The sequence below is a fragment of the Phaethon aethereus genome, assembly GCF_964289735.1.
Source record: "Phaethon aethereus genome assembly, chromosome: 4".
Classification (NCBI taxonomy): Eukaryota; Metazoa; Chordata; class Aves; order Phaethontiformes; family Phaethontidae; genus Phaethon; species Phaethon aethereus.
The window spans coordinates 36,232,817-36,249,307 of record NC_138578.1 but is presented as its reverse complement, the minus strand read 5'-3'; the positions used below and the strand labels follow the sequence as shown (position 1 = coordinate 36,249,307).

Genomic DNA, 16,491 nt, shown 5'->3' with positions numbered 1-16,491 from the left:
ACAGAAATGTCAACCAGTGATAAAAAGGCTTAACCATGTGAAAGGCCCCTCTGTATTAGTCTAAAAGAAAAGGCAGGAAGGAAAAAACAATCTCTTTCAGAAACAAAATTTGTAGGCTGTGACTACTAACAGGATGCTTGATCTAATTCAAGACTGTCAATTTCATTAGTGTTCCCTAAATTATCTAACTTATTTTTTTAAAAAAGAAACATTCTTGTACAAGATGGAAATAAAATGCTTTCACTCTGAAGCTTTCCTATCTCTATAAACACGAATTGATCAGTCTGCTATATACTTAATGCAAACAAAAAGGAAACAGGGTAAGTGCTATTTTCAAGCAATTTGAATTTAAGCATTAGAATTCCTGTACATGTATGAGCTGGAATGATCAAACAATTTCAACAGAAGTACATTATATTAGTAGCAAACTATTTACTAAAAGATGAAAACAAAGAGGGGAGGGAACAAACAAAAAAGAGACACCTTCAGTATACCCATTTTCAACCTAGCATAGTTTTAAATTAGAAAATGCTCATAAGAACTGAGTTTTAAGTATCAGCATTTAGATTAGACTTCAGCTTGTTAAAGAAAATTAATTTCAATATGGATTTTTTTCCATTTGAAAGTTAATGGGCTACAAGTACAGCAAGAACAAATGAAAGTTCGGGCAATACCAGTTTTTAATCATCTGATGATCTGGTTCTTCAACTCTTAACATGCTAAATGGCCATGTGATTCCAGACCCCTGGAATCCTAATGCAAATGCCTATATGAAGTAACAGTGCCCAGGAGCTACATTTTTAGCATATATCGTTTTGGAAACCAAAAGGTTTTTTGATTTCCTCCTTTCTTCTTCTCATCTGTTGACAGTTCATGTTTCTTCCTTGTCTTCCACCTTTATTCTAAGTAGCTGATGCAACTGCATATGTAATAATGTATTCAAGAATTCAGAGTAAGTTTTAATTGCTTTAGCTTGTCCCTGTGGTTTTCCCTTAAAGTTTCCTCCTTCCATGCAAGGAGCATGGTTTGCTACTGTTGTCATTTGGAGCCACTCCTGTATTCTCTGACAGGCAGCTGTGACTTCGATTCAGATCTTCAAAATATATGGATTAACACATACTGAAAATGTTAATCAACTACTAGACATTGACAAACTGACAAACTACCAACTTTTATGTAAGTTTTGATCATATTTTCCTCCCTCTGAAGACATAGGAAATACAATCATAGATGATTATAACCATTTCATTTACTATGAATATGAACAAAAAATCAGATCTTGAAAGACCATAATTTTTACATAAAACTAGAAACGAATTAGGAGGACTTGTTTATCAAGGTGTATGGAAATTTTATTTTTGCCTGGTAGACAGAATAAAAGAGGCAAGAATCCCATCATTAAGAGGGTATAGACGAAATGGTATGCTTGGAATAAAGACATATGAAAAAAACCCTTCAAACCAAGAGTTCAAGAGCCCTGTTTAGAATTAAGAAACTATAAGGGCATTAATTATAGAAAGTTGTATTTCTCGGTTCAAATTATTACAGAAAGCTTAATTTTGAAGAAGGCTCTTCACTGTTCTTTCACTTTCTTTCTGCATATCCCTCCATGACAGTGTTGTCAAACAGAAATATTACTTTGAATCTTAAAATCAGTAGGTATATGACCCGTTTAACCATTAATGCGATAAATGGGAGAAGTAATGCTTTTCCAAACTTGAAACCTCCCATATCAACATGAAACTTACTGCCATAATGTTTGCCATTTGTAACTGGAGCAGCTTGATCGGGGATTTTTAAGTTTGCCTGCTCTAAAAGTCTGTCATCTAGTGATACAGCAAGAACTCTGAAAACTCAGCTTATTTTCTTTGCTTGCTCTACTTTTAAATTAAGCTATATTTTAAGATTTAACAACTGAAGTATTTCTAGCAAAGTGGAAATTTACAGGACAAAACTCCTAAACATAACATCAGAAGTTGTAGCTTACCTTATTTTCTTCCAAAAATTTCAATTTGATAGATACATCATTACGCATTTTGTCATATTTCTCTTTATGTACTTGAAACAGTTGTTGTGATTGCTCAATCTTTGGCAGAGTGTTTGCATCACGAGGGCCAAGATTCAGCTCTTCTAGGTCTGTTCGATAGGCATCGTATTCAATCCTGACAAGAAAGAGGAGGAGGAAAAAAAACTAAAGGCAAAGTGTCTCAAAACAGACCTCACATACAGGGGCCAAGTACAATACATGATGAACAAAACAGTCAAGTACGGAAAAAATAAAAAACACAAGTGAGTTTTTTTCCCGTCCTCCTATTCATCAAGAAAAAACACTCTTAAGTACATTGTATAAAGCTGCTTCAACAAGGACCCTCCCTCTTCTGTTCCTGTCTCAGCCACATGTTCCCAACCCTCTGTTTTATGCTGCCTTCAGTGGTCAGAGCCCTTCCTAGGACATCTCAGATTATTAACCCAGATAAACCTAGTAAATTTTTTTTTCAGGTTATTATTCCGCTGTAGAATCCGTTCAGTGAAGAGTTTGTGCCAAGAGCAAGAGAAGCATTAAGAGTAGGACATCCCCTTTAAGCAGATGTTTGAGCAACATCTCACTTCTACCAAACTCTGCCCCAAGGCTTTTTCAGCATGCTCTAGGCTTCTCTGTATGCGTTAACTGGAACAGTTGTATACTTTTCCCACAAATGGTTTTGCAAGAACTCATATGCCCTGTAGATAAACAGGCTGCAAAAAGATGATGTATTATTTATACTCTGCTGAGGGCCTATCTATCTTCTCTAGAGAAGTCAGACTCTAGATCAATGCCACCACTGAAATTGATAAGGGAAGACAGAAGGTTAAGGCCAACAGCTGGGCAAGTATTTAAGCTAACTCTACATCAAAGATATATATCCCACTTCTAGATAAGACAGATGAAAAGTATTTTCTAATTTACTCTTGTTCTCTCCAAACTATCTCTCCTGGATACTGCTAGCAAAAATAGAATTTGTTACAGTATAGGCTCTTGCCTGCAGACACCTGACAACATTTTAAATCAACCAGCAAGTATTCATATACCACTATTTATTAAAAGAAGTTATAAACCTCCTTGATATCCTTCCATATTAGACTGTATCATTTTATTACAAGAATAGTGATGAACCAGTCACACCTTCTTTCTTGTTTTAATGGAACAAATCAAGATGTCTTAAAAGTGTTTTTTAATACAGAAGTAAGTTTGAGTATTCAGTTTTGTCTTCAAAAACATCAAGTTTTTGGTGTTTTTTGTATCAAGAAAATTTATTTTAAGCTTTCCATTCATCAACACATAGCATTTATAAGTGGGAAAAGCACCTATGGAATGTTAGTAGTTTAAAGATTGTATCACTAAATTAATCTTCTGCTTTCCAGGGTTACATATAAGTCTACCAGAACACTGGATCCTTGCCAGATAAAGGATTCTTATATTTAAAAGCATTATTGCAAGTGGGTGAGACAAGTGTGGTAATAACCTGTAACTTTTTTCCTCCTCCCCTTACGCAAGATATGCTCCTTTGTTCACAGCCATCTAGCACTTGACCAGGCAAAGCAACAGACAATAGCCAGAAATCACTCCAGGGTCATGGGCAGCCCTACCCAAAGCCTCACTCTTCCTTCCACACCTCTTTGTAGTTTTCAAATAATGGAACCTAGCATATCAACATGTGATAGATGCCAATTTTAATGGAACAAACCAACCTATTTCTGGCTTTTCAAATATACCGCCTCAAACAGGCATTTCTAAAACTGGAGAGGAAAAAAGTCAGGATTTAAAACTGGTTATAAACACAACTTTTCAGTTAGTGGTATAACTGCCCCCAAATGAAATGTAACATTTTCAGAAGTAAAAGGAATTATAATATTCACAGAGCTCTTCCTGATTCTCATTGCCACTTCAATTTAGGCTTTATTTAAATAATTTGTGACTTAATTCCAAGAAGGAAACAAACCAATTCAGAGTTGATAGAAGACAGGAAAAGATGAATGCTGAAGTGCAACTGGGGACAGGGAAGAAGCGGCACAGAAATAAATGTGACCTATTTTCACACTGCAAAATCATACACTGGCTATGTAAGTGAAAAACCTTTGTAATTTATTTGCCTTATTAAAGTGGCAAAATACTTGATGTCTTTAATGAACAGGAAGGGAAAATAAGGAAGGTATTTCAGGAGGGGAGACATATATTGAAAATGACTGGTAGGAACAATCGCAGCAGATGTATTTTGTATAAATTTTCAAGGTGATACCTGGAAACTGTATGAACTAGTTTTTCAATGTAAAATGTAAATTTATTATTAATGTAAAAATGTAATGTAAAAAATAAAGCCATACTTTACATTCAGATTAATTCTGTTTTTCATGCCTTTTGAAGGTTTACCTAAATATCAAAATAATAACTATTTTGCTTATAAATAAAGCATTAGAAGAATTAAAAAAGGGGGGAAGGAACTTAAAAACTCAAGCAGCTTGCAATTTTTGACCAAATAAAAAAAATAATAAAAATTAATATGCATAAACTGCATCCTTTTGAAAATTAAAAGAAACATGCTTTATCCTATTAAATAAAAGAAGTTCAGAATTGAACAAGCATCAGAAAGGATCATAAGTCCAAACCCTGGCAGAGGAAGGGAACCTGGCTTTACAGTACTATGCCATATCTGAAAGTGACCTTCTCCAGGGCAGGAAACCCATTAGCTACTGCTAGATATTATTCCCTCACTACGAAATTTCTTATTTATTTTCCAAGCAAGTCTGCAACTTCTGCATAAAAATTGAAGTGTGAATTGCACATATTGTGCATCAAGAGAAGCACAAGATTCAATGTTTTTCAAATAAATTATTTCACCTATTACAAAGTAGCTAAATAAAAGGGTTAGTCTTGCATTGTCACACTGCTTAGAAAGCCACCTTAATCTAGCAGGCAGAAGAAACATAATTACTCTTAGATATAGAGCTAACAAGTAAAATTAAGTCTACAACAAAGTATTCTCAAAACATTTGAAGATATGTGCAATGAGGTAGTTAACTGTAAATCCTAATTATATGAGAGATGTCTTACACTTACAAGGTTTTTATCCGACAGGTTAGTCACTCAACGACAAGGACTAAACTGATACAAAGCCCATTTCCTGAAAATCAGTTTGTAATGAAAATAGCTAGACATAGAATAACTACCTGGCACTTTCATACTGTTTCACAGTCAATAGTGTATCCTCAATTGTTTTATTCACCAGTGTATTCACACTGGCAATAAAAAAGTTAATAGCCCCAAGAAGCGTTTCTCCATTTTTAGCTAGAAGTTTCTGCGTATCTGCATTGTAGCCAAACTCCTCCTATAAACAAAAAGCAGAGAAAACAAAACTGTAGATCATTTAAAATCATAACATTCATCAGCAACTGTATAAAAAAATACAAACACACAGATGTGGAAGTTCTATCACTGCTGTTTTGGTATGGTTATGATTAAGCAGATATGATTTCAATACAATATTCAGTTCACAGTTTTTATGAAATCTCTCTAACATCAGTAAAACATGGTTTATAATTTTGTTACCATGCATGATGTTAAATCCTACTTTATAATGTGATTTTTCCGCACTCTGAAGTCTTGAATGTTACTTAAAAGTGCTAATGTAATCTTTACATTGTCATTCAGCAGGGTTTTAATCCAGCATCTCTCATGTGGTTGTCTAGGTAATGCTTTAATACCATCAGAGACACCACTACATTAAATACAATAATATAACTAAATTCACAAGGGCACATAGAGTTAATTAGCTATGAAGTTTTATTCTTAGACTCTGGAGAAAAGCACTGTGAAAAACCCCCAACATCTATCACAGTTTAATAGGCTGTAAATAATTGAAGAGCAGAACATAACGGATAGCAAATAAAAATGATAATGTAGCCCATCCATAAATTTTAAAGGGACAAGGGCAAAATTATTTCCAAGGCTTTTTGGTCACATTTGGATATATATTTGTTCATGTCTTTGCTAACAGCAGTGCAAGCTCTGACCAAGGCTGCAAAGATTTTCCTAATGCATGGATGCCAAACAAGTCCAATTATTGTACTTATGTCATCCATATGGCATCTTCATATTCTGCAGATGGGAGTTTTCACAAAAGAGTACAATCTCTGGTTGTAATGGCTGTAAAACACACTAGATTCATATTTGGAACTTTGTTTTAGGCTTGCACGCTGCCAACAACTGACTCAGAAGTGCTGTATTCTCCCAGTTTCCTTTCATCTGTCTAGAACACGAACACCAAAGCCAAATGATATTTCATGGTAACATTAATGACTTCATGAGGGTAAGGGTAGTGGGCAATGGTAAGGGAAGAAGCCTCTAGAAAAGGAGGTGCAGTGTACCTGAGCAATTTGAGGGAGGAAAAAAAAGGAAGAGAACTTAAGGCAGTTTTCATGAGCTAAGCCCTCTAAACACCATTAAAGATCTGTCGCCTGCGCTTTGCACAACTCCTTGTGTGGCAAAAGCAGACAGCCAAATCACTACAGGTCTTGCTGAAATAAAAAAAGTCTTTTTCAGCCGGTTTTGCTCTAACATTGCCAGCTACACAGTAACACTAGCACAGGTAAGAAGTAGGAGCATACAAGCAGAGACAACAGCAAATGGTCTGCCCTTCTCAGCAGTGTTTAGTCCCATCTCTTTTCCCTCCTGCAGGCAAGACTGCAATTAGTTTTCCAGCTGGTCCTCTGACCCAGATCATCACAGACCCAAATGAGCAACACTACCAGCTGAAAGGAGGGGAGGTAAGAAGGATGGGCCTGCAGTGCTAAGAAACATGCTAGCTACCAAAACAGTTCTTCAGTTTGCACAGTTTCACATAAAAACTTTTGAGTTTCGTCCATGACCTCTGTGGATTTATGAAAAAGACAGGAAATCCTTCCTGTATCGAGAGTTTACACTCAGTTCATACTCCACGCACAGTTCAATTAAAATTGGAATTCATCTGTCTATATAATTAGAGGCACATGAGCCTGGAACCAGGAGTTATCTTTGTATCCAAAAGAGAGACAAAGCATTCACATTAAGTAATACCTCTGCAGACACTACATTAAGATCTCATTTTGTTAACATATATAAAATAAGAAATATTACCTTAAGAAGTGGTGCTGGTTTTGGTGTTTTGTTTTTTTTTTTTAAACTTATATACTGTTATCACATTAAACATTAAAGACTAACTGTTCAGAAATGTGACTTTTAGTCTTGCACAAATTTTAGAGGCAACAATACTATCCCAAACATCCAAGAAGAGGAGGCCAGGCTACAGATGGTAATACAGTACAGATTAAACAAAGGGGAAACACAAAGAGGAAAGAGACAAACATCAGGCAAGTCTCCAAGAGGCAAAGGCTAGATAACGTTTATTACAGCAGCAGAAACTTTTATTTGATTTGCATCAACAGCCCCATTCAATAATCTACACAAGAGATGAATAACTGAAACAAATTCCAAGACCAGCATAAGATGCTAAAAGAGCCTGGAAGAACAGTATTCCCATTAGAAGTTACATGCTACTCATGGGGGAAAAAAAATTACAATCATTAAACAGAGCATGATGCCAGATTTGATCCAAGTTTCAGAAGAAACATCCAGCTTCAGCACACCCTTCATAACAATCACTAAGTTCTGACACAAACCACACGCCCGTACTGGTGTTGAGAGTAAACTGATGATTAAAAACTTCTTATTTTAGCACATTATTTAATTTCTTAGAGCACTTCTAGCAGCTACTTTCACAGACTTTCATCTGTCAGGCTGTAATATTAAAGATTCCTCTACTCCAGTGCAGGAGTCTAAAATTTTTCAGCTATCAGTTAAGGTTCCTCTCTGCAAGCATGAACTCCACCTCCTCCCTTAAAACTCAATGGGGATAGACAATCATGAAAAGGGAAAAATAGACAGAGGTTTTAAGTTTAATAATCACAAATGTAATATGTGCTGTTCTAGCAGCTATGTTTTAGGGACTCATTAAGCCCCTTAACATTGATTTTCCAAAGGATCAGCAGCATTATCACACTGATTTAACTTCGGAAGTACAGAACAATCAATGCAGAGGCAATCCAGCTACTACATTTTGTTCACCACATCTACCTTCTCTCTCTCGTTTACAGCAGACAGTTTTGTTATCAGCAACAAAAAGTGCCAGCATTGCATAAACGAAACCAAGGAATCATAACAACCCAAATTGATAGCTGAAGATTGCCTCTCACTCAGAAACTCCAAACAATGTAAGAATAAGATTAGTCCTATTAGTAGCAAAAATCTGATTAAAAAATGACTTTGAGATGAAGTCTCAATGCTTGAATCTTCTACAGAAAAATAATTTACTTACATTCAATGTACACAACTGAAGTAATGTGCCCTATTCTACTTACTCCCAGGCATATTCCCCAAAGACATCCTGTAATTGAAATGATGTAACATTCTGGAACACTTTGATGACATTTCATTAGAAGCAAAATGAACAGTAAAATGCATTTTCTACACAGAGGAAAGTTGTCAGTTCTTGAGCCCAACCATTAACTAAAGGCAAACATTTAAGAGACTATAAAGAACTACAGTCATCTCAGTAATTTCCTATAGTTTTAAGTGAATTACATAAGCTTTTAACACAAAGAGCATGTAATACATTGTTAACTACAATGTTTAGAAAAATAGCCACTAACTATTATATACTCCGCACAAGTCAGTTAGGCTTATCTTCATCTCTGCCATTTTGTTTTTAACACTACAAAAGTCTTACATGAAGTTCCAATGATTTCAAACTCAGGTCAGCAAATGCATCTCCAAGTTGCCTTTGGGTATGTACCATCTGGAAGAGTTGTGTGGACAGCGTCTGTGCCAGTTTCAAGATATTTTCGTATTTTTTTTTGTTATCTCTCAATATATCTATCTGAGCTTCTAGTTCCAGATCTACTGTTCTTGAGCCACGACCCAATTTTTCAGAGATGATCTGACGTGTACACTGGGGAAAAAAATTTAAATTGTAAAGAATCAAGTATATTCAAGACAACACAGCATACACCCATTTTCAGCTTCAAGGGACATATAATTACACACAATTCTTTCACAATCACCCCTCCCAATATAAGTTTGCACAACAAACTGAAAAAACAACACACTCTTTAGAAGTTTATCAGGACTCAGCAAGAACAGTTGGACAAGTCTCAACTCCTACTAAGATGAATATTGAAGTTAGCAAATCAAGAGCATAACTAATTGTTTCTCAAGTAAAAGAACTCTTATCTCTTTTTAGGTTTGGTGAATCTCATTAAGTTAAAAGAAGCAATTTAGCCCACTGCATTAAAAGTCAGTTAATGGGAGTATTACTAGTTCTGTATAAAAATATCTAGTTAGTGGTCTTTTGGGCTTTGTCTACCAACCATCCAATTCCAGATCATCCATGTTATGTTTTCCAAAAATGTTATTTTGGGGGTTTATTTGGAGATGTTGGGGGAGTGGTGGTAAGGAGGTGATGGTTTTCAGCATGTTCTTTAAAGCTGACTGGGAAACTACAAACTCCTACTGAGAAATATGTAAAACTATTAAAATACGTTTCTCATTATTTACACATCTATAAAATGGAGCTGATTATCCCAGAAAGACTTACTATTTCTTTTCTGTCACAAGTTAAATTCTTAACAGATTTGCAGTTCATTAACACAGTGAGCAGAAAACACGCTTTTACAAGGCTGTAGACACTTTCACCTAGCCAATGTCTGTGACAGCCGAGGCTGCTACCACAATTCCACTTATCTGTGACACCTTCTCTGCTAGGGATTTGAGCCCAACTTGGCAGTGAGCCTCCCAGGGTACACATTTGGGTTACCCTTGACTGAGACATAGGAAAAGCCATTTGCAAAGCAGATGTGTAGCAAAGCCATACAATTTCTCTATGGAAAGCAGGAATTATTTACTGTTATAGTAAGTTACTTGATGTTAATCTGTGGTCCCAAGAGATGAAGGGATAACCAAGTTACATATATGAAGAGTTACAGCTAGAAACAGAATTATGAGGAAATTAAGTTAGTAGTCAAGGCCACAAGTACCCTGAAGGGACATAACCTAAATGCAAAGCTTCTATCTTGTTAGGTGAAATAATGCCCAAGCCCATTTTATATCACATTCCCCAAATACATTATATCACTGGATTTCCCAGGGTTTCCAAATTCAAGGACTTTACCTTAATCCAGTCTTTACTTATGTCCAAAAGGAGATAAACATTTAACCTGCTAGAACTTTTACATCCTTTCTAAATTTAATAGACAAACACAAGAAAGACTCAAAAATTATCAAACAGAAGGAGTTGGTCATAACCCATAAGCTTTAGATTGGAAGGTACAGACTATTTGGGCTACTTCATTAGATTCAACCAATTAACAAGAAAGAGCACAGCTAATCTAGGAGACATTTGTCTGTCAAGAATCAGAAATTTGGGAGAGCATAACAAATCATACCAACACAGAATACAACTTTACTACCAAAGTCTGCAACAGAAATTGGAAAATACAGCTTAGCAATGACTGTGGTCAGAACCTAAGTAAGCATTTCACTAGCAACTATGGAATTGATGCACAAATTTTGGCTATTTTCCCAAAAAGCCAAGACAAACACACACCTATGGAAATGCAAGAGAAAAATCTGAATCATGGAAGGCAAAGTTTTTGGAAGCCAGAATAAATTACAAAGGAAGGAATTATTTTCAACCAAGGAGTATTTGCTTCAGAAGTTACAGCAAAACACCTAAAGAACCCTGTAGTGACAAGTGAGGAAAAGCAGTAATTCGAAAGACTTGCACTCCTTATTTTGTTAAACTGAGACCTAGCTAAAGATACAAGTTGAACACTGAGACCGAATAAAAATAATTGAGAAAGAAGACGCACCTATCTATTTTGATTTACTCTAGTTCTAGGCAGACTAGTACAGACACACGCATTGCTGTATATTCTCACTAGCAGCGAAAATGCTACATATTAACTCCATTTTCCTTTGTTCTAAAAGACTATCTATAAAGAACACTGTCCTGAATAAAACCACACCCCTCAAAAAGAAGTCACACAATGCAAAGTTTAAGAAAAACAACTCTCTCAAAGAAAAAAAAAAACCACCAAAACTACATTTAAGAGAAATCTATTTTAAACTGTGTATGTTAATAGATGAACAGATACATTAGTGGACGTGGCTCAGAAATAAAAGTTCCATTATTAGCCCAGTATTAAAGAGAGGCTTGTAAAACAGGAATATTGTTTTTTTCCCCTCAAAGTTTGAGAAGTTGTATGAAAAACAAAAAGATAAGCTTTTTATTAGAACTGCTCAAAGTCAAGAGGATTCAAAACTTTCTTGTGCCTATGTCTTCCTCCTAAACTGAAAATGCCTCTCTCATCCAAAGGGGGAGGCAGGGGAAGGAAAAAGAACAGAAAAAGCTCTTGCCACTAGATTATGGAAAGAAGGGCAACTTCTTTTCATTAATAATTAACTCATGATTACTAGGGAGCATAAGACTGGAGAGATCAAGGAGGGACAGTAGTTGCAAAGGCAACAGAACAATCTTATGAAGTTAAGTTACCGGAAAAAGTTAAATACAGTCTACAAAAATTAATGGTTAGGCTAGACAGAAAACCAGCTTTAACCTCCTGTGATTTTCAGTTGGAAACAGTTTCTTAAAACAGAAATAAAAGTAGGACATAACAAAAGCAATTGTCTTTCATTCACAGAAATGCACACAGGACAAAAAGCAAGGTACTTAAAATATATGAAGGCATACTTAATTTCTTCAGATGGCTATGACTTTTGAACACATCCAGTAATTTGGATTTCACAACTCCTGATACAGTGACAAAGGAACTATTCATGTCGGATCCCTGAAGAACTTCCTAACAGGAAGTTTCACCACTAACTCCACTTGCAGATTAATGTCTGAATAGCATGGCTTTTAGCTCAACTGTGGGCTTCCCTCCACTAACCATTTAGTCCTTCCCCAGAACTAAATACAGAACCATTTAGTTCTGCATCTTCTAACCTATGATCAGTTAGCTATTATGAGATGAGGAGGCTTCTTCCCACAACCTTCCTAAAGGGAGCCAAAAAAAGCCAGTATGTCCACAAACTGAAATACTGTCCTTAATCAAATACGCTTTTTGTATGTAGCCTATATACAAAGTGTTTTCAAATGTATGGCATCCCCAAGGACATTTGCATAATGCTCCCTCAACTCAGAATGAATTCATAAGCTCTCTGAACAATCCTGTTCTTCAAAAAAAGCTGTACAAAAAGTCAGTATGTGACTCTAGAAAGACCATAACTGACCTATTTGGGGAACAACTTCAAGCTTATAGATTTCAAGAAAGCAGATCCATTTAGTTTTCTGAAAGTGCTAGTCTTTGTTTGCTATGTCATAACTGGTGGGATTCCAGATTTCAGGGAGGAGGAGTTTTAAGCCAAGAAAGAAATCTAAAAATACAGACTTTGTAAAGACTACTGCCAAAGAAATAACGTTCTAAACAAGGATCCGAGACCATTTTTCCCAGCATTTTTCACTCGTCCTCTGGCTATTACTTCACATAAATAGGTTTGCAATCATTCTGCGACTAAGATGTTTTTTGGGGGGGAGGTCCTCTAAATCAAGGCACCAAAAAGACAGAGTAAGGTCAAGTCCTCTCCTATTCAGTTGTGGTATAGCAGATTCAATCTCCAGAGTCAATGTTTCTCAGACAGAGAATTTTAAAGAACAGCTTCAGCTGAATAGCATGTATTCTGATTGGACCACAGCACACTCCAGGAGTAGTTGGCAGACTTCTGCAGTTGCTACAAAATTTAGATTACAAGAAAAGTAGAAATTCTTTAATGACTAATTAAATGGCTTTTAAAGATGCAAACTTCCAATTCTAATAGAAAGAACAGCATAAGCATTTACTAGTGGGTAGAATAGTCTCCATCCTTGCTTCGCATTCTCACTGGGGAGGAAGTCCTTATCTGGACTTAAGAACACTGCAGGGATTCAGACCTGTGTGTTATAAAGGAAGTTTTTTTCCAGAGAGTCCTAATTTCTTCATGGTTTGATGTGGATCCCACTGATGCACAACCCACACCTCTGTCATTTAAGTTGCAGGCATAGCAAAAAGCTATTTTTCAAAACTAGTCTTTGTTTAAAACTCCTGGTAGTAATATATTCCCTCGCAATTGTTCCTTACCTTATGGCTTTTTAGTAAGAGTCACTTCTGGCAAACTGGTATGCTTTAAGCACTTTTTCTTTATTTTTTTGTTATTATTTTAATTTCATCAAATCCCAACTGATCACAAAGAAGCCCCATACAAGAGTAAAACACACATGAATCGAAGCAACAAATTCCAACACTAAGAAAAAACAATCAGCGAAGACAGTACAAAAACCTCAGAATAGTGATTAAAAAGTATGAAACTTGTAGATGGGCCTAACTTTTTCCCATCAGCTAAACTTCTACTATATCAGCAATCAACTCAAAGATAGCAAAAAGATTTAAACACAAGCATTAGTGCTGAAATACATACATTCTGTATGTTGAAGGGGACATTAGAAATGGAACATTCTTTCCCTTGGTAAGTCAATGATACCTATGAAAGATTTTCCACTTAAAACCAGGAATTTAAAGAGGCATACAAAGAATGCTACATTTGGAAGAAAACTAAGCCTTCCCTATGCATTCTTGCTTATGCTCAATGCAACAGCAGACCACTTTCAAACAGCACTGCGATACTTTGAAAGCTTCAGTCAGATCCAGCAGCAAACTCATTTCTAGAATACATACATACACACACACAAATACATGTCTGCATACCTTGTAAGTGTTTAGGCTCCACTTTCTCACCAATTCCAATTTCTCCATTGCTGGATTCTTTACTTCATCTGCTAACACAACAGGTCCACTCTTCTGCTGAGCTCTGCCCCCTATGTCAGACACAAAGCAAATCTTCAATGCCTTGGGTTTTTTTTTGTTTTAATGGATTAGTAGCGGGTATGGAAGATTTGTGCAATTGCACATGCAAAAGCAGGGCAAGGTGACATTAAGAACTTGAGACAGATATGCAGATTTTCAAAATCAATTCCAGAAAGAAAGAATTATTTTAAAACTGATAGAAAGCATGTATGTATCTCAGTATTTCACATAGTAATAGAATGAATAAAGCTTACCTGCATGCATGGAGTTTTACTAACCGACCTTAAAACAGCTTTTGAGACATGTTTATTACTTAATCTAGGTTTTAAAATTCCAACAGTTGAACACCTTCTTGGATGTAGCCAACCTAAAAGTCTGTTTACAACCTGCAGATCATTAACTGAAAATTATCGGCGTGTAAAAACTGTTGTCACACAGTACAACCAGCAAGTTTCAAAACTTTAATTTTTTTTTTCTTTTCCAATGAACGTCATCCTTTCCAGAAGATGTGTTCAGCCAATATTTAACCTATTTATTTTAGCTTTATTAGCTCATTGTATTAGGAATAATTAATTTTACAAACCACCAGTATAAAACTAGCAACAAAGAAAAGACTGAAAGCCACAACTTAAGGTATCTAGGGCCAATCACGACACATTAGTTGCCAATACTTAGCATTTTCAAGCTAGTATGGGATATCACGTGGATTCTAAGTTTTAATTTTGCAAAAAAACTTCCTAGTGTCCTAAATAGTAAGAACTGCAAAGCATTATCACTTTTTAAGCAACATTCTTATTTACGCATGTACAATTTTGACTACTCCTGCCTCTAATCCCTACTGCTACTTGCAGTCACTTTAGCCTTGCCAGGTTATTTATGTAAATAAGAGTTTGGAAAAAAGTCTATACAGATGCCTCAAGATACTCCTTTAGCATCAAGCTCTACTATGTTCTTTACATCTTCAAAATGCTGTGCAAACATTAAGTAATTAATCCTCTCAGCACCCTAATGAGGTAACTGAATAGGTTTTCTCCTTTTATATAGGAGGAAACAGACAAAGATGTTAAGTAATTTGCCCATAGGCACAAAATGAGTCAAGTGGCAAAGCCTAGTTGGGTGTTTTGAATTCCTCATGGCCACCTCATACTCTGTTCTACTGGAATATGTGATCATTTTGGCAAAAATCACCAAATGTTTTAGCTTTAACCTAAATAAGAGATTTTGGTTACTCCCATTTTATCTACTGTTTGTTATTATTAATATTTGGTAATCTAAAAAAAATTTTATAGAGCAAAAAGCAGCATACAGAAAGGAAAGCAGATGTTACTTTGTAAACTGTTAAAAGCCAGAAATGAGAGCTACCAAAAAACCCCAGAAGTTATATTTCCAAATAACAGTAAATCAAATTATTATAGACATGGAGGAGTTAGTACAGTGTCAGCAGAGACAAGGGCGTTATCCATTCAGTGCTATGATACCTGTGGGAATAATTAAATCACAACCTTGTCCAGCCAGTCTGCTAGCTGCTGCACTGCTAGGAGATATAACAGATGATTTGGGTGATGCTGAGGAACCTGAAAAGGGGACATATTTAACCATGAAAATCCATCATCTTACCTCAGAAGGCAATGTGCACTCTTACACACATAGGATTTTTTCCAAAACCAAGAAACATTTGCTTCAGCAGCACACTAAATAGAAGCATTCACGGAAAAGTTGCTGGAATTTGATGAAAATGCTTTTTGAGAGTTGCAGCTGTTCATGTGAGCTACTCCAAGTTTTCATGATTTAATCTTTCTCTAGGTCATGATGACAAACCTTTTTGTTTTGTTGTGTTTTTGGGTTTTTTTTAAAACAATCAAAATACAACTGACAGCTTAATCTGTAAAGTATATACTATCAACAGAAAATTCCATGAAAGACTTATTTATGGCTTCCACAGCTGAAACCTCCTTTTTAAGGTCTAGGCAGATTTCACTCTGCACTGTCATTGAATGGCACTCACAGCATTGAGGGGTGAAGTAAGCTCTGTAATCTGTGCCAATTTCAGATACACTTGATTAACATCTGCTCCTAAGTCTGTGTAAACACACACTAATAAGCTCTCCTGAAGATCATATGAGCCATTAGCTGTTAAGGTGTATAATCTCTTTCCCAAAAGAAAGCTTTTTACAGCACGTGCTTGTTCTCGTAAAAAAAAAGCCAACTGTAAATGACCTGCACCGTGTGTGTTCTCTAAACTGTTTTAGGATTACGTTTTTCAGAACTTTGCAACTTCCACATCACATAGATGTGAAGTGTCATTCTTATGAAGTTTTCAGGATTTAAAAAACAAACAAATTAGCTTTTTCTCTGTAGTGATGAGTAATCATAAGGCGGGGGGGACACATTGATTTTGCCAAGAAATTCTGAGATATGTCAGGGCTGACAGTGTGCTGGAAGAAAAGGAAATCAAACCTAACCTTTAGCAGTTTCAACAAAATTTAGTTATCAGTAACACCAAAAATATCACTCAAAGTAACT

At 35.9% G+C, this 16,491-nt stretch overlaps 1 protein-coding gene across 3 annotated transcripts in view; it reads right to left on the bottom strand.

The window, feature by feature from the left end:
• The window catches only part of ARFIP1 (ARF interacting protein 1), a gene marked incomplete at both ends in the record, with an annotated part of 39,005 nt that overhangs the window by 6,421 nt on the left and 16,093 nt on the right, over positions 1–16,491 (bottom strand). For 2 of the 3 annotated variants that reach the window (XM_081999056.1, XM_081999057.1), the window contains 5 exons: positions 1,988–2,162; positions 5,206–5,363; positions 8,799–9,020; positions 13,870–13,979; positions 15,447–15,542. In XM_081999056.1, coding sequence (XP_081855182.1) covers positions 1,988–2,162; positions 5,206–5,363; positions 8,799–9,020; positions 13,870–13,979; positions 15,447–15,542 — 761 coding nt within the window. The remainder of the gene's footprint in view (positions 1–1,987; positions 2,163–5,205; positions 5,364–8,798; positions 9,021–13,869; positions 13,980–15,446; positions 15,543–16,491) is intronic. The other variant, XM_081999058.1, reaches the window with a different exon arrangement.